We start from the raw sequence: 26644 nt of genomic DNA on the forward strand, positions 1-26644 counted from the left end.
TACTAATAAGCACCTTTAACAAGGTTCTTCTTTCATCTTTCGTTCCCCGTAAATGTTTAGGGTAGCTGCATATCGCTGCATATCGAAATCTCAAGCTTATCTTAGCTCGTCTTTCCTTTTTGGGCATTGCATTGGATTTCATTCTTAAGTCTACCCTACCCTACCAACCTTCTCCTCTACCTCTCGTCTCTCTTCCTACATCTATCTCTCTTTGATTCTTGTACTTACCTCGTCGTCAAATCTCTTCTCAAGAAGAACAACTGTCGTTACCTCTCATCCCCTCGACTCTCCTCAACTTCTCCTCATTACTCCCTCTCGCCACTCGTTTCGATCAAACGTCATAGCAAAACTGTGTTACTGATTTGCACAAATTTCCATCTCCCACATTCACTATGGGTATGATGGGTACCGGTACCTCAATATCACCTAATAGGTTAATTAATCCCCGAAGTCCTTTCACCCGAATTGCCATATTCACATCCATTTGCCTCGCATTCATCTTTCTCGCCGGAAGACCTACACAAGAAAGATTTCATCAAATTCAAACGAAACTTTCTCCAAGTCCACAAGAAATTCTTACCACCCAAAATGGCTCTCCAGATTGTGCCGTCAATTCAACCCATCTACGCGAATTGAAAGAGAAATACGGTCTGGATGATAAAATTGAATATGCTTCCAGACAAGTTAGATATCATCGACAAGATATTGAACGAAAATCCATTACTAAACTCAACGAAGACTTATTCCCTCGATACTTTGATACAATCAACATTGAAAAAAATTTGAAACCTACCACGAAATGCTTGAAGCCACTCGATGTACCCGTCACAAAATCTGCCATTCCTGCAGATGTAAATGCCACTGAATTCCTCTTTGGTATTTCAACCACCTACAAGAGAATCACAGATCCAAAAATCAATCCCATGCTAGACTGGTCACATTGGTTGACAGATGGTCATGGAAATTCAAATGGAGGAGGATTGATCCTACGATTGGTTGATGCTTCGGATAAGGAAATCAATGACATTAAGAAGATGCTGAAAGCATATGGAATTGATGCGAAAGTCTACACCGCCGATAGTAAAATCGAAATGGCCGAACGATACTTTTCCCTCCTACCAGCTTTGTACAACGATAGCTCTAGAAAACATCGAAAATGGTTGGTCATGTGCGATGACGATACATTTTTCCCAAACATGGATGCTCTCATCAAGAAAATGGCAACATATGATGCCAGTGAAGATTTATATATTGGAAACCTTTCCGAAGATGTCGGTAGTCTTGCACGTCATGGAAGTCAAGCTTATGGTGGAGCTGGAGTTTTCTTCTCTATTCCATTGGCCGCTACAATCACCGATCTTTTCCCTCAGTGCAGTACCAAACAAAAAGTTGAAGAAGCAAATTCAGGTTGGGGATCTCAAGGAGATATTCTTCTCCGAAAATGTGTATACGAAAACACCGAAGTCCGTCTAACTGTCCTTCATGATATTTGGCAATTGGATATTGTTGGTGACCCATCTGGTTTCTATGAATCTGGTATCCGACCACTTTCTCTTCATCATTTCAAGGGAGGAATGTGGCATGAAGCTCAAGTTTATGAATCCACTAAGATTCAACAAGTTTGCGGTGAAGATTGTTTCCTTCAAAGATACCAAACTAAAGATGATTTCATCTTGACAAATGGTTGGTCCATTGCGCATTATCCAAAGGGTATTGATTTTAATCTCCACCAAATGGAGAGAACATTCAATGCATTGGGTGATGATGGTACAGGGTGGAATCTTGATTTTATGTTTGGACCTCAACGAATTCCTCTTCGTGAAACCGGACGTAAAGGTTCATGGGATCTAGCGGAAGCTGAATTAAAAGCCGATGGAACAGTTAGACAAACATATATTCGAAAGAAGGATGATTGGAGGTGGAAAGATCGTAAGGATGGAAAGAGAATGTATGATGTTGATGGTGTGTTGGAATTGATATGGACTTTGTGAGAGTGTAGCTGGATATAATCAGGGAAATAATGTTAATGGATTGAGTGGAAAGAGAAATGGAGGAACTGATTGATGACTTACTTTATACATTCTATGCCGAAAGGGGCGTTTCTGGCTCTTTGCTTTAGGGATGGATGATCCATGATCCCTTTTTTGTACACACCTTTTGGCGAATGGAAAGGTAAATTGGAATCAGCTGGACTGGACTGAAATGGACTGGAGAACAGGACCAGAATGCATAAATGGTATGGCGTTAGGTAGATATGATATATAGATGGAAGCATGGGAATGAAAGCTCGGGGTATTAAGTTACCTAGTACTAGTACTTAGATGAGAAGTAGGGAATGAAAAGTTGATAGTATGTATATATTGTTCTTTCGTTGTATATATAGAATAGACATGATAATATTAGCGTATAATATCATTATATCATTAGCGTTTGATACTTATATATCTTGATAGTGAGAGTATGAGAGGATGAAAGGGAAGGGAAGAAAAGGGAATGAGAAAGGAAAGGAGATGAGGAATGATGCATCGATTGATATAATATAATATTAAAAGAGGGATTAGATTTATATGTATAGCTTTGATAATAGAGTTAAATTGAAATTTAAGTGGATGGTTTTGTATTTTATTTTATTTTTTAATTTTTATTTTATTGAAGTATGAGATATTAAGAGGATTTTTGAAATGTAGATTTAGGGTTTCTTTCTTTATTTAGGAAAGAAAGGCGAGGGGTATTATTTCTGGGGGTATGTATGGGTGATAAGGTATAAGAATGGAATGGTATGGTATGGGGAATGAATGAGGAGTGTTGTCGAATGGGGAATGAAGGAGGAGGGAGGGCCTGGATGATGAATGTAAAGTACTGACCCTCATTCTACTGTATTTGGTGTAATCTTATTGAGGACCTCGAGCTCGCTCTCGCTCTCGCTAAAGAGGTGATGGGATGGGATGGGATGGGATGGGTTCATAAGTCTTATTTATTGAAATAGGAGGGTTTTATTAGTGTTACTTTACTCTACTCTACTTATCTATCTGGTGTGTTTTTTGTGTAGGAGTGAGTAAGTGAGTGAGTTTGGTGGTCACTACTATCTAATTCTGATCTTTATTGTTAGGTTAGATAGGTAGCTATCTAATATTCGTTTCTTCATGTTCCTCCATTCTATCTCCATACATTCCCTTCAATCTACGCCTATCGGTATATATTCTATCTCTTCAACCATTCATTCTACATCATCACTTCCCCTACCCATTACTTCTTCCCCTGCCACCAATATAATTTCTCTCCTAAAATCCACTTCTTAACATTTGCACCCACAAATACTTTCAAGTCCTTTTTAATTTTCTCTTCAGATGTTTTTCCTTTTCCTTTACGTTTCTTACTTCCCGCTCCCCTTTGGTAAGGAATCGCTGTAGTGAGACTTTTAATTGCAGCTCTTACTCTCGTGGAACTAATTTCTTCTCCTGCAAGACCTGGTGACATGTATATTCTTTTTTCACTTATCCATTCACTTTTTCCACCGAGTGTAGGGAGTTGAGTAGGGAGTGATGAGAGATAAGTGTCTTGATCCGATAGGCTAAGGGATTTATCTGAACGATATGTGACACGTAATTTGTGGTTTGAGAGGAAGGGTATTAAGGGGGTAAAATCATAAGTTGGGTAATATTTGGGATTTAGAACTCGGATTAGAGTGTCATAGCCGGTACAGTGGACGTGGGTTGTTCCCTTGGGATAGACAGAGGATGCTTCGATGGCGATGGATTTGGAGTGGAAGTAGGGAAGGGACGTTAGACCTATGTCTATGTCGAATTGTGGTGAGTCGAAAGGGATTTGGTTTTGAGATGGAGGTAATGAGGACGTCGTGGACTGTGCTTCGGAATCAGAGTCAGAAGTGGAATCAGATTCCATATGTTCAGCGGATTCTTCATCTCCAGATTCATTTTTCTCCTCAGACACACTTATAGATTTATCATCAATCTCGCTCTTAACTTGCCTCTTCCTTGGATAATGCGAATGAGGATAGAACCAAGTATTCAAAAGATCAGTAGCAAAACATTCCATCCCAACTAATCGCTCTTCCAAACTTGCGCCGCTGATCTTTTTATCTGCATTTTGTGTACTGAGTAATAATAATAATCGAGCTTTTGTATGTCTTAAGTCGGATGCAAAGTGATCACGTAGAGCGGAGAGACAGATGTGTGCGTGTGCGAGGGTAGGTGGATTGAAGGAGGAATCGAGGATGTATAAGGTTTGAGGCGAACTGGAATTGGAGGGAGGCACGGAGTGGTTTTGGTTTGAATCATTTGAAGGTTCGTCTTTGTGGTCATCGTTAGAAAGGGAGTATAAGGGTCCTGAATAACGATCGAATTTCTTAAACGTTATCGAACTGAGGTTTTTAGATTTTGGAGGGTCGGAAGGAATTGGTATGGGTGGAGATAGGGAACGGAGGATGCGGAAGGCTGAGTAGGAGGATAGGAAGGATTGTAAATTGCTGGTGTAGAATTCAAGGCGGGTGAGAGAGGACGCCATTGTTAGATCTGCATCAGAGGGGTATGGTGAAGACATATGGTTTCTCTGTGTCTTCCTGACGTGATATTAAAAAAGCTTATCGATGTAGGTATCATGAATGTAAGGCTGTGATATCCACGATCAGCCAATCTGAAAATCGAATATAATTGGTCATTATCTGCAAGGCTGACAAAGTATGTTGTCGCACACGGAAAGAAATGGTGACATCATTGAAGCATTGTACTTCACTCTTAACCACAACATCCTCACATCAAATTCTTATCCTCGATAACAATTCGAGGCAAATAATTGTCAAGATGGTTCTAGTAGAGAATTGGATGCCTCCATCGAGGGAAAATTGGGAATTGATTGTTTGGGGGTTTCAATGGTTTCCTTTGGTTTGTGATTTCTGCTCTTCAAACCTCCCTCCTCTCCACCCCAAAAGGCTCACATTCCTCGTACCTCCAAAATGTCCATCCATGCCTCAATCCTCACAATTCACACACAACATAAGTACTAATCCCACCTCCAAATAGTTTACAATCTTTCAATGGATTCAACCATGGTACGGAGCAGGCAAGACTTCATCAAATAGTCGATTCAATATACCAGGGAAAATAGCTTGGATTACAATGGAAATGCCAGGATTGTTGACCATGTTTTATGTCATGTATACATTGCCTAGTGAGGTAGGATTGAAGGAGTTGCCTTGGGAGAATAAGTTAATGGCGGGGCTTTATGTGAGTTTTCTTTCTCTTTCTGAGGATGGCGGAGTAAGTGAAGGGGTTGGAGGGCGGAGTAAGTTGAAGTGATTGCAGGAGTTGGGGTGAGAGAGGTCGGAGGAGCTGCAGGGGCTAGTTAATTGGTTGACAAAGGAGGAAGTATTAATGTGTCAAGTGATTACTTCGAGTGGCTGTTCGTTGGAAGCAGCTGATGTGCAGATTTGAGACTGCCTATGATTGCTGGGAAAGATAAAACCTGCCCGGTTCAAAGGAATCAATTGAGTTTGAGCTAACTTTATGTGAAAATCCAGATCATACATTACCTTAATCGTGCTATTATAGCACCTCTTATTTCTCCTTCTATGTCACCAATTCATGTTATCGTTTGGCTTGCGGCAATTGCCTTTCAGATCACCAATGCTGCATCTTTGGGGTGCTACTTTGCTGGTTATGGTCCTGTTACAAGAGCTGATTGGTAAAATATTTCTTTACCCCGCTTTCATCCTGTTTCTAACGCGACGAGATATATAATACGTGGAATACATATAACATTCCGATTCTCACAGGTGCTAACCTTTTCACTTACAGGAAACCTGTATCAGGAAATCCATACGTAAATGGAGCAAGAATTGAACTAGGCATGATGATATTCTTTCTCGGTCTCGTATCCAATATATTTCATGACGACGAACTACGAGAAATCAGACGTGCGGCACTTCGAAAACAAGCAATGCAAAATGATTCTTCAACTGGGAAAAATAAAGGAAATAAAACGGTCGACAAAGTATATATGATACCTCAAAATGGACTGTTCAATTATATACTATACCCTCATTATTTTTGCGAATGGATCGAATGGGCTGGATTCTTCATAATAGCTGGAAGTGATTGCGTGCCTGCCAGAAATTTTCTCATAAATGAGGTGGCTACTATGTTACCAAGAGCTTTACAAGGGAAAGCATGGTATGTAAAGAGGTTTGGTAAAGAGAAGGTTGGGGGAAGGAAAGCAATATTACCGGGGATTTTGTAAGTCGAGATTCGCAGTGAGAATTATTTGTTGGGATAAGATTCTTGGGAAGTTCTACAGAGATTCTAAACTTATTCTAGAGAGATTCTAGATGAATGTACTTTAATTTTTAATTCTATTTCTATATTTCTTAGGGTACTATCTGGGAAAGAGACGGGAAGAGAGAGACGAGTAAGATGAATATGGAAATGAGATCTTGATCAAGACAAGAATAGTAAGCAAGAAGTGAGAACTGACCATGTATAGATAAGACTAGAAGGATAAGCAGCATAAGTATATACATTAAGTTATATCATCTACTTGATATATTTCACGATAGCCCCTGATGAAAAGAAGACATCAGCCAATAATAGACGATTGTGTTTTAGCGAGAACTCAAAACATACTCAATTTCTCCAACATCCTCATTTGATCATTTGATGCATCACGACTCATTGAACACCTTACACAGAAAGAATCGCAATCTCCGTTAGAATGCTTCTAGCTTACGATGGCAAATTTTAACAAAAGGCCAGAGGATTCTCATTCATTATATGTTATTTTACCTTTATATGAATGCATGAATTGGACTCCTCGGCAGTGGATGTTTGCTTTAAAATTCCAATTTAAGTAGAACAAATGCACAGACTTTAAACAATCAGTCACGTACTACACCACACTATTGTGTCCGATCTTCTGTCCGATGTCATTCCTCTCTCGTTCTTACCAAGATCGATACACACTTCTGTCAAGATCAATACTCGTACCAACCATTCAAATTCTATCTCAAGCATTTCAAGCATTTCCCTTGAAACTCGTGTTCTACGCTTCTTCTAAGGATGTCCGTAGTCATTTCCAGAAGTTTGAGGCTGGAGGAAAACATGTTGTACACGTGATGACAAGGTCTACCCATGTGTTCTCGCATTTTCCCCTATAATTCATCTCAATTATAATTACAAAACCACTTTTTCTGGCCGTTTTTATATTTCTCAGGGAAGTGTGTGTTGTAGATGATATGGAGAGTCTGGAGGATCTACGTCATTACGGCAGATGTACGAAGATTTCCCATGATTTTCCGAAATCATCTCGTTTTTGATCGGATCTTCTTAAGGGTCTACGATATTATGCATTGATTTACACATGGGAGTTCCTGTCACAATCTTTTCTTCCATCTTGTGGACCAGCCATTCGGAATTCATAGTCTGATATGAGGCTTCTATTCTGATATAGTTATTCATTTTTTTCAATCATCTTGTCCAGCAAGAACCTAGGTAGTAGACCCTGAAAAGAAGTATCTTCGTACGCTGGTGGCTAGTTTACATGACATTACAAGGAGAGCAGTAGAAAAGATCTGTTCAAGGTTTAAGTAGATCAATATACTTTTACATGATGGTGGTTAGAAATGGGGAAAGTGGTTGGTGAAACGAGACTATATATCTCTTCAAGTCATTCCATTGAGGGTTATCTTCTCTCCTACCGTACTTTACAATTCAATCATAATACACCAATAACTACACACGCCCTTTTACTTTATTATATCTTCTAAAACAATCCACCATTTCGTCTAAGTTCAAGGCACTTAAAAAACGACCTTTCTACATCCTGCCCTATCACGATTTCCCTTCACCCAAGTTAGACATTGATATCGAAAGTCTCAGGTCAACAATGTCAGGAGAAGGCACAGACCTTCCAATATACCGAAGCAGTAAAACTGTGGATGGTGATCATATGAAACCTCCTGGTTCTTCACAATCATTAGTACCAGTCCAATCGCCTTCTAAAGTATATCAAAAGGATACAGTAATGTGGTCTCCTCCTCTATCATCACATCCTATCATGTCACCACATGATACTGCTCCACAACATCCTGTCTTCTCAACTGAAGATCTTACAAGGCCCGGTACAGGTTTAAGAAGAAGACCATCAGTACCACCTCCAAGAAGGTACTCAGGTGGTGACTACGACACTAAACCTAGTTTCTCATCAGACACTGGACGAGCTCTTCGTGCGAGAGAAGAACTCTTTTATAGTGAGCGAGAAAGAGAAGGTTCTATGTCATCTCGCACTCGTGTTCGTGATGATCACCCTCATCCTGATTATCACGAACGTTCCCGCCCTCCACGTACCTACCGCAATGTCGTAGGATGGGAAAGTGGTCCTCAGAAATCATATTTTGATGACTCTTCACGAAGTGATCTTGGCAAAGAACGAGATGTAGAAAAAGGAATCAGAGAACCAGGTGCTGCTCCTGAGTGGGCTAGTGGTGAGAAGGTTAGAAGGAAGAGCACAGATGAAAGTATTGATGGGTATAATTACGAATCCCACAGAAGAGGTGGAACAAAAGGAACCATTGATTTGGAGAATTTAACGCCTGAAGAAAGAGCAATTGTTATGAGATTACCATGGACACACTGGATGAATAGTAATTTCAAGAATCGTGAGTTTTCTAGTATCTTTCCATCCATCACAAACATACTTATCTCAAACTACAGATTTCGTAGCAACAGTCGGTGAATTCGTCGGTACAACTATGTTCCTATTCTTCGCTTTCGCCGGTACTCAAGTAGCAAATATCGACAGTAACACAGTAAATACCACAACAGGGGCTGCAGCAGGGTTCAACGTTTCAGTCGAACTCTACATCGCCATCATCTTCGGTTTTTCCCTCATGGTAAATGTATGGATTTTCTTCCGTATTTCCGGAGGACTCTTCAATCCTGCCGTAACCCTTGGTATGGTCCTCGTCGGTGCACTTCCTATCGTCCGCGCCATCTGTCTATTCTTTGCTCAAATCCTCGGAGGTATAGCTGCCAGTGCTATGGTTCTTGGTCTCTTCCCTACAACATTCAATGTACGGACTACCCTTGCTGCTAGTACATCCACAGTACAAGGTGTTTTTATCGAGGCTATTTTGACAGCTGAATTGGTCTTTACGATTTTTATGTTGGCAAAGGAGAAACATAAGGCGACTTTTATTGCGCCGGTTGGTATTGGATTGGCATTGTTTATTGCGGAGATGGTGGGAGTTTTCTATACTGGAGGAAGTTTGAATCCGGCTAGAAGTTTTGGTCCTTGTGTTGTTAGTGGAGCTTTTGATAAGGAACATTGGATTTACTGTAAGTTTATTTCCTTCTATTCTCACCCCTCATCTTCTCCTCTCCTCCATCCCCGACACCTATTCCTATTTCTCCCCCTCTCCCCCACCCCTCAACACCCCACTAACCATCACCATCTCCAGGGATCGGTCCAATAATGGGTACATGCATCGCAGTATTCTTCTACAAATTCATCAAGATGCTCGAATACGAAATGGCGAATCCAGGTCAAGATGGCGATGCCAAGAATGATCCTACTCAGAATGAAAAGAAGCGCGAACAGATTTTGGAGGAGAGACAGAGGAGATATGAGAAGAGGGCTATGACTGGCGGGAGTGTGATGGGGAGTTTAAGACCGGGAAGTCGGATGAGTTAGATGGGGTGTTTTTGGCTGTTTTTTATGTTTTCGGAGTGGTGTGGTGGGAATGAATGAATGATGGAAGAGGAGAGAGCAGATTGAAAAGTTATTGATCTGAGAGGGGGTAATGAGGAGATTTCTCCTGTTTGTCTTGTCTGCTGTTGCTAATCCATCTATCCCCTATTGTCGCTTTTGCAAGTTTTTCCTTCTTCATATACCGATCTCTTGTTCGCTTGCTTGCTTGTTTTTACACAGTACAGTACTTCATTTACTTCATTTACTTTTTACTTTTTTACTTTGGCTTAGCCTAGCTTAGTTTAACATTGCTTACAGCCAGCACCGGGGAAAAAATAGAGGAAGAAGGACGAGAAGAAGAGATTAATGAGCTATGGTTATGGTTATGTACATGGTTACAGTTATGTTTATGTTTGTGATCCCGAGAAGAGCTAATTAATTATTTGTATGTATGTATGCATGTAAAAAATTACTCAAATAGATATTATTTAGAATAACTAGCTAGTTAGTTAGGAAAAAGCACTGATAAATTATTTTATTATTTATTATTTATTATTTATTATTTATTATTTATTATTTATTATTTATTATTTATTATTTATTATTTATTATTTATTATTTATTATTTATTATTTATTATTTATTATTTATTATTTATTATTTATTATTTATTATTTATTATTTATTATTTATTATTTATTATTTATTATTTATTATTTATTATTTATTATTTATTATTTATTATTTATTATTTATTATTTATTATTTATTATTTATTATTTATTATTTATTATTTATTATTTACTACTATACTATTTATATAAAGTCCCGAGAATAGAAGGGATATATTTAGTGGATTAATAGAGATATAATAGTTTATGTTATATTATATTATATGATGTTAGGTTTGAATATTGAGAGAGGAACTGCTGTAACGATGCTGTACTAAAGGCAGCGGCTGCCTAAGGTTCGTCGGTTGGTAGTTATGGGTTAAGGCTTTATCATTGGTATTCACTTGAAAGTGAATTCGTTACTAGATCAAGTAGAATGTAGGTAAACTAATTGATAACTAAGTTGAGCACGAAGCTCCTAGGGCTCCTTATCACGTGATTTCTGATGGTGCGTGCGCATACGACCTTCAGGTGACCAAGATCACATACTAATTCGATGAAATCTGATCGTGTTTGCACAAGGCCTAAGCTCTCCTAATTAATCAGTTTGCTACCATCGTAACACCATCAATCCTAATGGTGAATCGTGACAATATACTGCCCTATTGAAATAGCATACACACACATATACACACACAATCAAAATCTAACATCTTTCTTTTCTTCGAAATATTTCATATACATACAATACAATACACTATAATACAAATATAAATAAATATCTCATCTCGTGTATTCATCTTATGCATATCAATTCATCTCATCTCTAAGTATCTCATCTTCCCATTTCAATTCCCATCCATCCATACATCCAATCCAGTCACCACCTTCCCCGACTCCCACCACACGTTTTTTCCCTTCACATATTCTTTTCATTCTCCTCCACCCAATCTCAATGATTATATATAGTAAGCAGATTCTCAGCTCAAGAAGCAGTATTCACAACCTTCAAAACATCATATCTCCGATTTCCGAATGCCTTCCTTTCTTACTTGATCCCATCCATTCTTCTCTTCATGTTTGTATACCCTCCCCTGTATATGCATTGCACCACATCTTGCTTACGCCATAACTCCTCTTGACAAAAGAAAATATCCCATCCCCTTCCATGCAGTATGCATCAAAATACCCACCAGCATCGTAAAACAAAACCAAACCACACCGGTTCGGAATCCCATCCATCCTCTTGTAACATAGCCCTATCTTTGCTTCTTCCAGTCTTAAAGCTCCACTGTCAAATAATATAAAACCCGAATGGGAAAAAGGTGAACACGAAATCATAATAACATAATCCATCATAACTCACACTTCTTTCCGCAAGAAGAGTTCTGATATTCGCAAAAAGTTGTGATTGAATTTAAATCGTCTCTCACATTTCCTTCACCCCTCATCAAATTCTTCGCTGTTCAGGATCAAAGAGTGGTGCTTTTAGTAATTGTTATTTTTCCATCATGTATCTCGTTCCTGTTATGGAACCAACCTCACGATTCTTTTCGTTGGCCATCGAATGAATAAAAGATGTCGAGAAAAGAGAGCCATGCAGTTTGAATTCCCAGAAAAGACCATCTCAAATCAGAGGTTTATCAACCAACATCAAAAAATTTCATGCCTCCATCGAAACTTTCTTGGCAGTATCTGTGCTACCAACACTTGCGTTGGTACCTCGTCTACCATGACTACCCATCCCTGCCAACTTTGTTTTTGGTTTCTTCCTCATCATTGTAAGACCTTCATCACTATCTGAGTCATCCATATCCGCATTCATACTGTTATCACCATCACCATTATACCCCTCCTCATCTGTATCTTCATAAGGGTGGGTAGTCACAGGATGAATAGCAACATGATCGTCCGAAATTGTTAAAGTTTCGTTATCCGAAGATTGTTTAGAGAATACAGGTATGATAGTTTCGGTGGTATCGTAGATGGTATGCGTAGGACACGTGCCAGGGTCTTGAAGCATATCACCCTCTGGATCAGCAGATACAGAAGATGAGCCAGATATTAAAGCAGGTAATGAAGGTACCGATGGGAAAATTTGTTCCTGTGAGCCAAGAGCCACTGAAGATATAGGCGAATTGACATCAGACGGGGAGGTTATATCACCGACATCGCCTGGCGATATGAGACTTATCGAGTTGACCGAGCTGCACGACCTAGCACGTTTGGCAGCGTCCTCTTGTTTTTGAGCAAAGATTTCATCATCGGGTGACGTCGGACAATGTTTCGACGGAGCAGTTTCTAATTTGAGATTCGAGCTATGAAACTCAAGTCTTTTTATATTTGCATCGGCTTCGATCCTTCTCCGTCGATCAAGTTGTTCTTGAGCTCTTTGAAATGATTCAGGTGTGCTCGCGCCATATATTCTTGGGGGAGGTGTTTTTCCTTCCGGATTTCGATTGGCTGTGGCGGGTCTATCTTCCAGGATTGATGCGGCATATTGGGTACTCATGACATTAGGCGTCGATGCTGACGAAACCGATTGGTGCCTGTCCAAAATGTAAGGTTGGAAGAATAAGGGTGAGGGTAATGGCCTGTCAAAATAAGCGTTAATTGGACTAGTCTCGGAGGAATGGATTGAACGGGAATGTCCGAAAAGTCCAGGGGCAAGCGCAGGACTCATTGCGACGCTGGCGGATGCATGCTTGTCTTCCGCATTAAAGAGACCCCGGTCAACAGATCTTGCCCTCGATGATGCGCTTTCATCAATCTCAGTCAAGGATTCACGACCTCTAGGATTCCATAAATGTCCCCCAAATATTTGCCCCATGTGATCCGTAAAAGGACCTGGCGTTCTTGGGCATTCGTCCGCAGGGGGGCTTCCGGAAAATGCGTGATTTACCGATCTCGAATATGAGTGACCTCGATGAACGACCGTCGCAATCGATGGCGTCCCCGAGATAGCGCGTTCCGGTGGACCTGGTCTTGCATCAAAATTTGATGATGCCAAAGAGGATCCAGAACGTTTGGGGGTTGCTCCTACCGAGGAAGAAAGGGTAAAGTCCTGCTGAAATGGATCGCACGGTACCGCATCAGGGCTAGCCGTTTGACTCTGAGCTAAAGGGTGCTCCGTTGGTTCTTTCTGATGATCATTGTGAGAGTCGCCAGTAGATGAGAAGTATTCATCTCCACGAAGGCTGGCTCGACGAACCATCTCGCGCAAAATAGGAGTAAAGGGTGGGGCATGGGTGGGATTTTCGGCACCTGAACTTGTGTTTGTAGCATTGCTTGTAGCCCTCTTGCGAGATCCTTCATGCTTATCATTTCTCATCACACTTGTGACTTTGCCTAAAGTCTTCTTCAAGGTTGACCGGGCGCGCTCCAGAAACGTAATAGGTACAACGGCACGTTCCAATTCGCTCTTATCGACTTCAATTCTACGTCCTGCTGTCTTGCGTGATGGGTCTGTATCATCAAGCCAACCAATGATATTCTCGATGCCTTTGATCGTCCATGGATGTCGCTTGACTTCTCGAAGTTTGATCCGCTCGGCAGGGTCTTTGATCAACATTCTTCTGAGTAAATCGTATAGTTCATCATCGATCTCTTCGTAAGACAGATCCCCTTCATCCCTATACGGCCCGTCCCATGGCCCCATCCTTCTGCTAAAGTGTGAGGTTGGATTACCTGGGTCGACAGCCTTTAATCGTTTTCTAGGAATGTAGACATCTTCTTTTGCGATGGCCTTGAATAATTGGTATTCATCCTCTGCCATGAATGGAATGCGAGCATATATCAGGCAATAGAGAGTGATTCCCAAAGACCATACATCAATTTGTTCAGTGATCCTTGGTTGTTCGATATCTATGTCGGTATAGCACAATTCGGGAGCGAAGAAAGCAGGCGTTCCAACAGTCTTGGCCAACTCTAGATCGTCATCGAAGTCGGTCGCGTCAGCTTCGGAAATATTCTCTTCTGTTTCTCCTTCTCTAATGGGTCGACCGAAATATGAAACACCAAAATCGGAGATTTTGACACGATGATCCCTTGTCCATAACAAATTAGCAGGCTTGATATCTCGGTGAACGATACCTTCGTAATGCAGATACTCCAATCCCAGAACGGTGTCTCGGAACGCCGATCTAGCTTGATCCAATGTAAAGCATGGAACATAGGAGAAATCGTCCTCGAAAGCATCATGTTGTGCCATGTCATCTATTGAAGACATGTGAGAAATAATACTGTCGGCCATACTAGGAGATCTTCCCCGATACAGTGGATCTTCAGCGTAAGACCCGTACATTGTACCTTCCAAAGCCATAGCCGAAGTACGTGAAACGTACGAGCTAGGTGCATCCTCTTCATTGTCACTATCTATTGGTCCTATGTCATAGTCTACCGGTCCTGGTAAGGGTGTGGGGGCACGGGAACTTTGTGCAGTCGGTGCTCTAGATGTGGCTCGAGAACTTTTGATAGATCCAGGGGCTGATCGGACAAGGGAAGTGTGCGATAAGGATACGTAGGATTCCCTCGTCGTAACTCGCGACAGAGGCGGTAACTCGGAACGATCATCTTCTTCTTTATCATCATCTCCGTGTTCCAAGCTCCAAAACTCTCCATTTCCTTGAAACTGTAGAAGCTTTGCTCTCTTCATCTCTTTCCGTTGTCGCCGACGTTTGAGTGTCTCGAAGTATGCCTCGTCATTTCCTTGATCATCCTCTCCCCTAATTTCTCTTTCAATTCTCCGCCTCTCATATAGAGATATCTTTCGAACTCCCTTCCGACGCCATACTATTTCCCCTAATTCGACGTGCTCAAGAACCATGTATATCTTTTTCAATTCCGGATCATCAATAACTTCCAGTAGACCGACAACATTGGGGTGACGAATTTTCTTGAGAATGGCAATCTCTCTCTTGGTTTTGTCCTCGGGAGAAACGGTAACTCTCCCAAGCCTTCTTTTCTTTGAAAACCTTTGAATGATCTTGATGGCGACATAATCTTGAGTTTCAAGGCTCCGGGCCAATTTTACTTTTCCATGTACGCCTCTGCCAATTTCATCGATAATCTCATATTGATTTATGAGTTTCCTTCCGGTGATGAAATCTTGTTCGACTTGTGCTTTGTGAGTTCTATGGTAAGAAGAAATAAGTTAGTGAGTCAGTAGCCAATAGTTTGTCAAAGTGGCGGGGCTAAGCAGATGGATGTATGGATAACCGTCGATACTTGCCAAGGTAGTACAAGTCGTAAATACCCAATGATAAGCTTCGCAGACCGAAGTGAGGAAGAAGTCTTGGTATAAATCAAATGCGCGGGCGAGGGGTTGAACTTACTCTCTTACTCTGTGCATCTGCAAAGGATGAAGATAAGGGCTCGAATGGGGAGTTCCATGGTCGAAAAATGGTATCGATTGACGATGTAGATTGGAAGGACTAAATAGACCTGGACTCGAAGATGGAGTGCTTCCCGCAGAGTTTCTTGGAATTGTTGTTGGATCCATTGTTGTATGGTTGTGATGGGTGTGGTGGTGAAAGCACGTCGAGTGCAGACATCTTTGGTGGTCAAGTTTCTGGCAATGTTTGCCCCAGTTAAAACCAAATATGAGTGAAAAGGTTATCAGCAAGCCATGATGAATTGTAGTTTAAATTTTTGGTAAGTGAGGCAGTGGAGGGTGTTTATTTGTTCTTCGTTGTTGGGAGGTGGTGAGGTCAGGTAAGGTAAAGTGAGGTGAGGGGAGACAGTGATGGAGGTCAAGGTATTCGGCCTTTCTTGATTGTCGTTGTTGTAAGTGTAGGTGGTAAGGTGTTATTAGTCCCGGCTGGGTTAGAGGTCGTCTGTCTCTTTTTAGTTTGATTTATTGCGGGTTGATGGTTAAAGAAAAAGGTGGTGAGGTCAAATTTGGTAAAGTGTGAGATGATGGATGGATGGTGGAGAAAGAATCCAAGTTGTGATGGGTTGTCGGTTGTCTGTGCTTTCTCTCTCAGCAAACCATAATAATCAATAATCAATTTATTATTTGACTGACAGACTGATATAGAAATATGAAAAATAGGTATAGTGTTTCTTTTTCTTCCGGCTCTCTCCTTCTTTATGATGTTGGGGGTTCCGGTTGAATGGTGGATGAAGTAAGTAAAGTAAGAATAATGAAAATGAGAATGAAAATAAATAAATAAAATAAATAAAATGGATTAATGAATTAATTAATTGGGGAAGTCGAGGCGAACAAGACCCTAGTGATAGCTAGCAGTTCTACTAATGGTTGATGAATATCTCTTTGTACCCAGTCAGATTCTTTCGCTGGCTGTTACTAAGGATCAGGCTCGTACGGTATGCTTCTTAGGTTGATCTGGAGTCTTAGATGGTATAGATGTGATACTGATCTAACAATTGAGTTCTATGTCTCTATATCTATATCTCTAGGTATTGATTGATATTTATGATATGGTACCCGTAACCTCATTGGATTGGAATCGGTGACATCAATGAGGTATTCGTCAAAAGATAAAACATTGGAACCATGACAATTAAAGACAAAGAAAGTAGAAAAGATCTCGATTTTCTTTTTGTCTCTTTTTATTTCTGTCTCCGCGGGTGGAGATTTTTTAAAGAAGCCTTGGGACTTGTGGGCGTTGTTGATACTGTAAGGGTGTTGTTTCGAAAGGTTTGATACTTGCTTGTACAACCAAACCTGGGTGTGGTGTACTCTGTGGCATTCGATACAACTTTGATATGGGAGAAGAATTATTACTAGCGCAAAGAACGTATGGAAATTATTATAGTAAATCTAATATGAGTAAAGTAGATAACTCTTGTCACTTCATATCAATTCACTGATTTGACTCGATTACTCTCTTAATTCGATTGCTAACATGTATATATATGTATCTGTATGTTGTGAATGTATAAAGGTTTTAAACAATATACTCTCTCTGTAACAGAGAAGAAAAAAATAAGTAAAGCATACATACCTTTTACCTATAAGAGCTAATGAAGGGATCAATCAAAAATAATAATAATAATAATAATAATAATAATAATAAATAAACTTCAATTAAATATCATTCGACAGTTTCTCAACATCAACCAATAGAAGTTTTATCCTATGCGAAGGATATATAGTACTGATCTGCTTCTAAATCAGGTTATTAATCAACTCAGCCCGGATAGCCCCTTGGCAACCTCAAGAGTGAGATACGGCTGGGAAAGTGAGAATAACCTAATTCAAGCCGTGGCTGAAATTTTCGAGTCTAATCGGGTCTATTCGAGTCTATAAGACGGCACCAAATGATCCAAATTTCAACACAAATAGCCTTCCCATCCCAAATGTTCCAACAAAAAACGGTTGAAAAAAAAACTAGAAGCTATTCGGAAATGTTTCGAGATAGGGGATTTCCATAACCTTCTTTCAGATTTGCCTCCTACTGCCTTATCTAGTTACTTAATTTCACTTCTTTTCCGTTTGCGGCCTTGGCGAAGAGAAAGCTGGCGTACAGAGTGTTGGAAAGAAACGAATCAACTTCGATCAAAAAAGAGACATTCGACTTATCGACATGATGCATGATGCAAGAAATAATGGAGTCCCTCTTTTTTTCTCCCCTCCTATCGATCTTCCCAACCGCTTGAAATTCCATATCCAGACTCCAACTCCATTTGTCTAAAGAGAGAAAATATGATCAAATATATGACAGACTTTTTCTTTACAAGCCTCATTGACTGCTGCACATGTGGGAAAAAAGGTACGGTACCAAACTTTTACTTCATCATCACGATATACTTCCATGCTTCCGCTTCCATGCTTCATGTATTCCCCATTCAGCCATATACTATAATATTGAAAAGCTCAACAGATATCTATCTGTAGTACAAACTATCAACACACCACAGCGACATACCGGCACCATTACAAATGAATTTATCTCATAGCCGCAGTAAGACGCCAAAAAAACCCTTTTATTAACCTTGGAATTTTGCCCAATCCTTTATCTATAGAGCTTAAGCAGGAATCAGGCTGTCGTGCAACCCTCTTCTAAGACGGCAATTCAGATACCTTACCTCTTTAAGCCATCCTCTCATCCATGGGCCTCTTTGATAATGCGGAGAAGGGCTGGCAATGGTCAAATGTACCGGTATAATATATGAAGTTTGGTTTCTTCTTCTGGAGCATTTTCCGTGCCACCATTCTTCAATTAACCAACCATTCATCGATACTCCAATCTCTACTTCTTTTTTCGGACAATACTCCGTATCCTATCAGGATGAGATGTTGGATCACTTACTCTCCTGTGCAACTTTCTTTCAAGTGCTTACGGACTGAAAAGTCAAAATTGGCGCGATGCATATAAAATAACACAAGGCAAATAAGCCACACCGGTTCGTCGGGCACAACCATCACTCCTTTGAGTTACGAAGATTTTCAAAGGTTTCGTTGCTATGCTTAAAAATGGGACTATTTCAGAAATCAATCAACAAAGAAAATGAAAAATGTATCAATGTGATGAAGCGTCGTATGATTAGCGGTTTTTAAGAGTACATGAGAACCAATCGTTAAGACTCCTGACCTCCTCCCGACGGATTCCTCCTAAATATTTCTTTGTCTCATGGAGGGGTAAAAATTTCTACGTCAGATCATTTGCTTTGTCGGTGGTACAACCAGTAATTCTTTCGCAAGCCCTTGGAAATCTTCAATCTTCGGTCCTCAATCCTCAATCCTCAATGCTTCCCTCTGACGAGTACTTTCTTCGGTCGCTTCTCCTTCATTTGATCGAGGAAGAGTACAAACCACACCCCCTGGACAAATCATACGGTACATCTTTCATCTTTTTCTAATAGATCAACAAATCATACCAAGAAATTCGATACGATGCACCATTTTAACACATCCAAGGCATAAAACCATTCCCAAAATGCCATGTCTTCTTGTTGATCAAACTAACCGCCAAGCTTGCACGGATGTTCGGCTGTTGGCTGTTCGTTGATGTAATTTTAAGGGGATCAATTTGCGGCCCGAGTTCATTACGACTTTCTTACTTTTGCCTCCCCTATCCTTATTCCTTATCCCTCATGGATCAAAGCAGCACGGTTCAAGTCGGGTACTACATCGCTTGGTGGTGGTGGTGGCATTCATGCTAAAGATTAGATAGAGGGAGGGGTTTGGTTGAGGTGATTGAAGATGTGAAGAGCCTTCTGAGACTACCAACCTACTAACCTTTAATATGATTGGACACGGGGTCTAATGAAGAATTTAGACAAGTCTCAATGAATGCAATAATTGACATGTGCTCGAATAGAAAGAACCACAACTAATTCATCCTCCTCAACCTAATTTATCTAATATTACCAAAAGTATCAATTACGAATTTCCGATGGAGCGGAGTGGAATCATTCCGTCATCAATGCAAGAGCTGGTGGAGCTTCAATATATCTCGATTCTCTATCCATTTACAAAACGGACATGGGGCGATACCTTGAATCCTCCATCGCGGGAATAACATCATACGGTAAGTTGACAGTTCTGTTACACTCATCCACTTTTTATCGTAAGATCTTACGAGGGGATTCCTTCCTATCTCCCACGGAAAAGTATCTAATCCATGAATCCAAGATGGAGAAATCTTTAAAGTTTACTCGTACTATCATATCAATTCAATATCAAATTATCAACCCATGTAATCTCAACTCGTTTGACAACCTGCTCCCCTATCCCAATATAATCATACCATACCATAGCAAAACTACCAAACTACAAAATTGCTATCATGTAGGTACACGCTGCACATCTCTCTTTCCATTCTCCCAATCCAACCAACTCCATCTCTCCTTACCAGCACACCCAAACACAAACATAACCCGCGTCTTCCCGAACCTACTAAGTTTATCCTGCATACACATACCTACGTACATACGTACAGCTCCCACACCGAATCCAATCAGCTATCATCCAACCTTCAACGCAACAAAACAAATTTCAGAGGCGAAAAAAACAAAATCCTACACGATACATCATATTTCCACCCCTCCACGCTTCCACCGCAACATCCTAACCACCCATCGATTCCAGTTTCCCTCCCACTCAAAAAGCCAAGAATCATACCGTGTCTACGCAGCGTGGTCTCACATCCGGTCACAGATTCCAGGTCGCCTAATCATCATGCACATACGAACCGCTGCTTTCATTTAATATCCGGCTAAGGAGTATTATACGGTTATGCATCTTTCTATTCATCCTTCCGATATTGTGTTACTATACATATATACATACTTATTACATACTTATATACTTATTAGACTTTTGCTGACTACAGGACAAAAAGTATGCAAAGCACCTTGAATATATGTATAGGTGTAACTAATATCTACTAACTGAGAGTATTAACTCCGAATTATCATTCGATGTGGTCGAATGGTGATCGGAGAGTTTCACTACATACTGCATTGGTGACTATCTACAATCTGCAGATAGCATGTTTGGATTATATCTATAATCTATATTATCAAATGCGGCAACCCTTCGGATTTTCGGGCATGGAGGCGACATTGCGGGTTTGGATGGAATGAGTAAGTTACACTGATGATGAAATTTTCTGAGGAGGGGATTTGTTCGCTGATACTGATTGCATGGTTGTAGAGTATGTATTGTGATAGATTCCCATTTTATTGTTTTGTCGGATTCCTTTATTTGGAGGAAGGTTCGGTTTCTATTTTGGTTTTGGTTCATATTGATTTTGATTTTGATATTGCTGTTGATACTGTTATTGTTATCCAGTCATTTCCATCCGTCCAGTGACAGACCAAATATCCAATATTCAAAACCCCAACCAATAATATCTTTAAAATCATAAAAAACGTGCCGACCTAGTATCAAAATCCTCCTAGGAGTTTTATAAATGAGGGGTGCGGGGCAAGTGCGAGTGCGAGCGCAAGTGCAAGTGCAAGTGCTACAAGTTCATCACATCGTTATTTCTTAAGAACATGCTCAAAATTCAAATAGACCAGGATTCCTACAGTCTTGTGATTCTTCTCCACATTTTTAACATTTTATCTTGTGTTGAAATTGGTACATGATGCGATGTGATATGATGAAAATATTGCATTTAGATATCTGATTGGCGTCACGGCATTTAATTTTTCACCTTGTCTGTTCGAATAACGCTTTATCTTTCAGGGAGGGGGGTGCAAAGTTGTGCATGAAACTACACTGTACAAAAGTTTAAAACTCCGGTGATGATACTAGTAGGGAAATGTATCTCCTGACTCGCAGGATTGTGTGCTGCAGAACCTGGGGTAATTATATTATGGTGAAACATGATGGTTAGGGAAGTAAGGAATGGTTATCTCCACATTTACTTTTTAATAGTTGAAGATTTAGGAGTTGAAGAATGGAATGGATTGAAGTTACGGGTTGGAAATGGAGATGGAATCATGTGATTGTGTATTTTACATCAAAATCTTTAATATCAAAATCCTACCAGTTCTTAAACGTTTATACAGGAACTCATATACTCCATATATCCACATATACACACACAAGTACCTCTACAAATAAATAGAACTATCACAATAATTTCACCATCCTCCTCATCTCAATCCGATCAATCACTCAAACCAACCTACCCTCTCACAACTCCTGTCCATCATTTCCCATCCCAATCTAGCTTTACCCATTAAACCATCCTTTTCATTTTTGGATTTTTGCTCAACAGAATCTTCACATGACATGACATACATACTAGGTACATCCATCCCTCTCTTCAAACTTCCATTCGAATTCAATGATTCATTCATTCACAAGCTACCTAATATTACCAAGGTTCCTTTACGCAGCCACACACGCCACAGTCACATCTTTCCCTTTTCCATTTTAAGTCTTACATTTCCCATTATACATTATACATTTTACCTAAAAATTTGCGCTTATCCTATATTCCTATTCCTATTCCTATTTCTTATTCCATAAGCTTCACATGCCAAAAATTCCCATCACATCCATCGTACAAAATACCAAGAAAAAAATCCCATCCACCATCCAAGACAATGTCTCATATCCCGATAAGATAAGTAGAATACTTACTGTACATACATACATACCAACCAATCGAAAACAAGCAAAGTAGGCGAATTAATTCCATTCTAGCTTTTTGGGGAACAACATGCAGAAATTAAGAGGATTGGTTTTTTGGATCATGGATTTTCGAATTGTGATATTATCTGGTAGACTGGTATGTAATGTACGGAGTATGTATGTATTTTGGTGGTGTCATGTGATGTGATCTGATGTGATTATTGTTCTTTGGGAATAGATTAGGTTGGAGGGTCATTGGGTGGTTCGGCGATGGGAAATATCCTCTTAATGTTAACGCAGTAGTAGTTCTACAGATCGTATTACAATCAGCGGGTTAAATTATTCGTGACTGTTAGCTATCCTTTTCACTTGAGCACCCCATCTCCGTTCAATTCCTGAGATAAGTCATCTTGATCAACTCCCAAAACGAAATTCTCCGGGTCTGCTTTGCTTTGCTTTGCTTTGCTTTGCTGTGCTAGGTATTACCTAGTGGTGAGTTTAAGTGTGGCTCATATCTGAAACATATATATTCACCCCATCATGCGAATCAATCTAGAATCTTACTCTTTTGAGTATTGCGCATATTCGTGACAGAGATTAAGTTTCACATTTTTCCTTCCTATTTGTCTCTCTACTTTTCTTTTACTTGCTTGGATTTGCTAAAGATATATATGGATCTTTGAAACATATTGAATGAATGCATGCATGAGTGTATACCTAAGATCAAGTTTCAAATATTCTTTTTCTTGATTATGAGGAACCTGGGGATTTTTGAATATAAGATTATTTTCGTGTTTAAATACCGGTATGAGATTATGGCTTAGTAGCTATCTATGTATCGGATTATATTCTACATCAAGTATTTAATTGCAGATATAAATAAGTATTATTGTCTCGAGATAAACAAAACCCCGCATATACATATCCAATTCGGGTAGTCAAATTTCTTCATTGCGGGATAGATACACATTCTTAATTTCCATTACTGGGTTTGAGGTTTCAGGCGGGTATATACAAGATCTTACTTACATTTTCATTTTCTATCCCGCATTATCTACATAATTCCCAGTATTTATTTCTCCGAGCAAGTATCCGAGGAATTCTCACCCGCTGCTGATGTTTCTATGGTGGTAAATAGATACGTATATCTGAAACACTTCTCTGCATGTTTCTCCACTTACAGATATACATACATATCGATCGCTTCACCTGCAACGCAAAACAAAATCCAGCCTACTTGTCCAGAGGTATGACTGTATGGCTTACAGTGTCGAAATCGAGAGACGTATATGTTTACTGCATCCAACCAACGCATCTCGTGTTTATCATTCATCGTTCATCTCATCTAATCATCTCAGCATACCGCATGCACTACACGCAATTTGCTCTACGACTCCTGGTTCACTTTCCTTGAAAACTTATTAGACAATAATGAAGTCATCAAGTTAATTTATTAGTCTTATATAGCCAGCCGTGTTCTACTATCCTCGCATATATAGCTACCGAATCTCTCGCTGCATGGTTTTATTGCATACCCATGAAATGAAGTATAGATTCTAGACAGCTTTGTGGGTATTGTGACAAAAGTCGCCGATGATTTACTCACAACTTCCTTATACTCATCTTCGAATCTGTTGTCTCTTGATTTATGAGCACTGTTTCTTCACGGGGTACTTACCGTACCGCAGATTGTCGAGTAATAGGTATGGGTGAACGATTGTAAGATGACTCATAGTCCGGAGTAGTAAATTGGATGCAAGTTTTCAATAATTTGAAAGATTGAGAATATTTGAGTATATTTTGGGGTTTCAGATGATCTAATGTTTTACTTGGATTAAAAATTCCAAATTATTTAAATTCAATAATACAAAGTGTGCATTATTGGACTGCAGTCAAAACTATTGGATATATTCGGTGATCAAAAATCACGAAAGTAAGATTATAATTACAATTGTAGCAGTTATAGTCTAGTGAGTAGACTTTCAAATTGTTTAAGCTGGGACTCTGGCTTGGTTATAGCAACTGTGTATAAAACTTGGGCTCTGTAACTTGGGATTGCAGATGATTGTGTTGGGTGATATATATATGTATGTATCAACGGTACAACTGACTTGCAGATAGTTATCTACTGCAGCTCCAAGTATACCTTTCTCTTTTGCTTGGTATTTCATATATTTCTTGTATACTTGATGTCACATATATTTATTGAGATATTAAAGATATTTCTCAGCTAGGAAATACTAAGCATAAATTCTAGCTATCTACTAGGTGTTTAAAAATCCATACTTTGGGTCATCCTTCATCCCATTCACCACAATCAGATTAGTGCCTTTCTAGATCTTCATTTGTCAAATTCTAATCTCAATCTCAATCTTAGTCCCAATGCCAGTTTCAATTCCATGTTGCCATTGTTACCGCTATTGCTATTGCCATTATTATTATCATCATTATCATCATTATCCAAACTTGAATTCAAACACAAACTCCCCAGCCAGACAGACACCTCACCCACCACAACCCAGATCCTACACCCCACACAATAGAAAGTTAGAACATTTCACTTATCTCAAATACCTTTAAGATGAGGAGCTAGCTATAGAAATTTCACTTGTAAAGATATCTTTGTCTACTTAGCTGTAGGTATGATTAGGTACTGGTATATATGATTAGTTGATGAACTTGAGATTGATTAAAGCTATACACTATCTCCCAGTGTTAAAAACTACACAAGATCGAGTTGAAAGGTTTTATGGTAGCTAGGTATCTAGGTAACTCTGCTTTGGCCATGGGATAGTTTTTAGGTTGGTTGGTGATTTGTGCTTTGATACTCTATCCTCTGGTTTTCTACTTGCAGTTTTGGGTGATGTATGGGGTATGTGTGTATGTGGTGTGCGGTATACGGTATACGGTATTGAGGTGGAAATTTCGAATCTGGGGTAGCTATTATATATACCTCTGCTTCATCAAATTCTAACTAATTATACATTGTTTGTTATGCTCTAATCTTTCAGCTTTTATACTTAAGATTTAGTTACAAGATACTTGGGGTTGTTTCTCAAAATCTTACAGAAATTTTTGATCCGCGATAGGAATATCATGTACATAGTTTCACCATTTCCATTAAACCTCATTCGCATACATAGTACTCGGTATTTATTGTCATCAATTTTACTTCAAAAATACATTAAATTGTCTAAGTAGGTAAGACTTACTCAGGGTACACCTATCAAAGATTTGATCTTGCTGGTTGTAAGTATCTCTTCCCATCTATTGAGCTCTGAAGTGTTAGTTAGATAAAGTATTTGGAGATTTGGTACTGATAGTAGTATTACAAGACGGGAATCTACTTTGACGCTTTGAAATATAGTATTTCGAATTTCGGTCTCTATCTTGCTAAAATATTTATTTGATTTGAGATGCTGTCGGCGTCTTTAGTTCTTGACGTATTGTTGTCCACGGGTTTGCATAAGCTGTGGAATTTCTATGCTATTCTTGAAGTTCATATATAAATAAAATTGGTCATCTATTTGCAATTCCCTCCACTAGAAAAAATCTGCTGGTTAACCTTTTCAAATGCGATTAGCTGTAGCAAGTGTAAAGTGCATAATAATCTAATTCACCTTCTCACTCCAAACGGCGATATTTTGTTAGATTTTCAGATATGATCTTGATCAACAATATTTCGTTTTATCTGAAGGCCTTTAGATAACAAATGGGTTTGATCTTTGTACACCTCTAGAGAAGCTTAAGGAGAATAAGACATTGACGAGCGATAGATTGTTGAGATGAATACAAAGTAATGGGAATTTAATGTTTGATCGTCCGACTATAGGTTGAGAAATGAGGAATATCAATCAATGATACTATAGCGGTCTTGAAAAGGATTGTGACAAGTATATAAGCTTAAGACGAGAAGACTGAGTATAAATGTTGGAGTTAACATTGAACAATAAGCTTAAAGGGCCACTAGATGAGTAGAAATGTATGAATGTGTGATTAAAGTAATTGGCAATTTGGATTGAGGTAGGTATATGGGAGCATGAATACCGAATTCTTTTTTCAGGGTACATAGATAGATCAACTGTATCATTCTTCCGCTTGATACTTTGAGGCTTTCCCAAATGAAGGCTTTTGACTTCCTACCTAGCGTTGAAGCTTAAAAGAACTTCATTAATAAGGTAGACGGGAGTTCTGGATTATTCTAATCATGAAAATCTCCGTGCTCAACAGAAGATTCGCTTATGTGCCTCGTCAAGTAGTTTCTTTGGATATTGCC

The 26644-nt window shown here is 39.5% G+C and overlaps 8 protein-coding genes across 8 annotated transcripts; 4 read left to right on the forward strand and 4 right to left on the reverse strand.

Annotated features, from left to right (window-relative positions):
* Positions 1-392: 392 nt before the first annotated feature.
* On the forward strand, positions 393-1991 carry SS1G_10928 (hypothetical protein; the record flags this gene model as incomplete). The annotated part of the gene is made up of 1 exon (XM_001588431.1): positions 393-1991. The coding sequence occupies one exon, from the start codon at positions 393-395 to the stop codon at positions 1989-1991; it is 1599 nt and encodes a 532-aa protein (XP_001588481.1).
* Positions 1992-3246: 1255 nt separating this feature from the next.
* On the reverse strand, positions 3247-4524 carry SS1G_10929 (hypothetical protein; the record flags this gene model as incomplete). The annotated part of the gene is made up of 1 exon (XM_001588432.1): positions 3247-4524. One exon carries the CDS (start codon positions 4522-4524, stop codon positions 3247-3249), a length of 1278 nt encoding a protein of 425 aa, XP_001588482.1.
* A 296-nt stretch (positions 4525-4820) lies between these two features.
* SS1G_10930 (hypothetical protein) lies at positions 4821-6516 on the forward strand (the record flags this gene model as incomplete). Its single annotated transcript, XM_001588433.1, has 6 exons — positions 4821-4901; positions 5040-5243; positions 5537-5700; positions 5814-6009; positions 6387-6423; positions 6509-6516. The coding sequence occupies 6 exons, from the start codon at positions 4821-4823 to the stop codon at positions 6514-6516; spliced, it is 690 nt and encodes a 229-aa protein (XP_001588483.1).
* A 1380-nt stretch (positions 6517-7896) lies between these two features.
* On the forward strand, positions 7897-9702 carry SS1G_10931 (hypothetical protein; the record flags this gene model as incomplete). Its single annotated transcript, XM_001588434.1, has 3 exons — positions 7897-8668; positions 8724-9347; positions 9470-9702. The coding sequence occupies 3 exons, from the start codon at positions 7897-7899 to the stop codon at positions 9700-9702; spliced, it is 1629 nt and encodes a 542-aa protein (XP_001588484.1).
* Positions 9703-11973: 2271 nt separating this feature from the next.
* SS1G_10932 (hypothetical protein) lies at positions 11974-15810 on the reverse strand (the record flags this gene model as incomplete). Its single annotated transcript, XM_001588435.1, has 2 exons — positions 11974-15442; positions 15644-15810. The coding sequence occupies 2 exons, from the start codon at positions 15808-15810 to the stop codon at positions 11974-11976; spliced, it is 3636 nt and encodes a 1211-aa protein (XP_001588485.1).
* Positions 15811-16565: 755 nt separating this feature from the next.
* On the forward strand, positions 16566-17583 carry SS1G_10933 (predicted protein; the record flags this gene model as incomplete). The annotated part of the gene is made up of 3 exons (XM_001588436.1): positions 16566-16637; positions 16956-17108; positions 17452-17583. 3 exons carry the CDS (start codon positions 16566-16568, stop codon positions 17581-17583), a joined length of 357 nt encoding a protein of 118 aa, XP_001588486.1.
* Positions 17584-18263: 680 nt separating this feature from the next.
* Positions 18264-19220, reverse strand: SS1G_10934 (predicted protein; the record flags this gene model as incomplete). The annotated part of the gene is made up of 3 exons (XM_001588437.1): positions 18264-18293; positions 18363-18557; positions 19155-19220. The coding sequence occupies 3 exons, from the start codon at positions 19218-19220 to the stop codon at positions 18264-18266; spliced, it is 291 nt and encodes a 96-aa protein (XP_001588487.1).
* A 4251-nt stretch (positions 19221-23471) lies between these two features.
* SS1G_10935 (predicted protein) lies at positions 23472-23701 on the reverse strand (the record flags this gene model as incomplete). Its single annotated transcript, XM_001588438.1, has 2 exons — positions 23472-23490; positions 23562-23701. The coding sequence occupies 2 exons, from the start codon at positions 23699-23701 to the stop codon at positions 23472-23474; spliced, it is 159 nt and encodes a 52-aa protein (XP_001588488.1).
* Between the last annotated feature and the right edge of the window lie 2943 nt (positions 23702-26644).

This window comes from Sclerotinia sclerotiorum, genomic scaffold (assembly GCF_000146945.2).
Source record: "Sclerotinia sclerotiorum 1980 UF-70 scaffold_16 genomic scaffold, whole genome shotgun sequence".
NCBI lineage: Eukaryota > Fungi > Ascomycota > Leotiomycetes > Helotiales > Sclerotiniaceae > Sclerotinia > Sclerotinia sclerotiorum.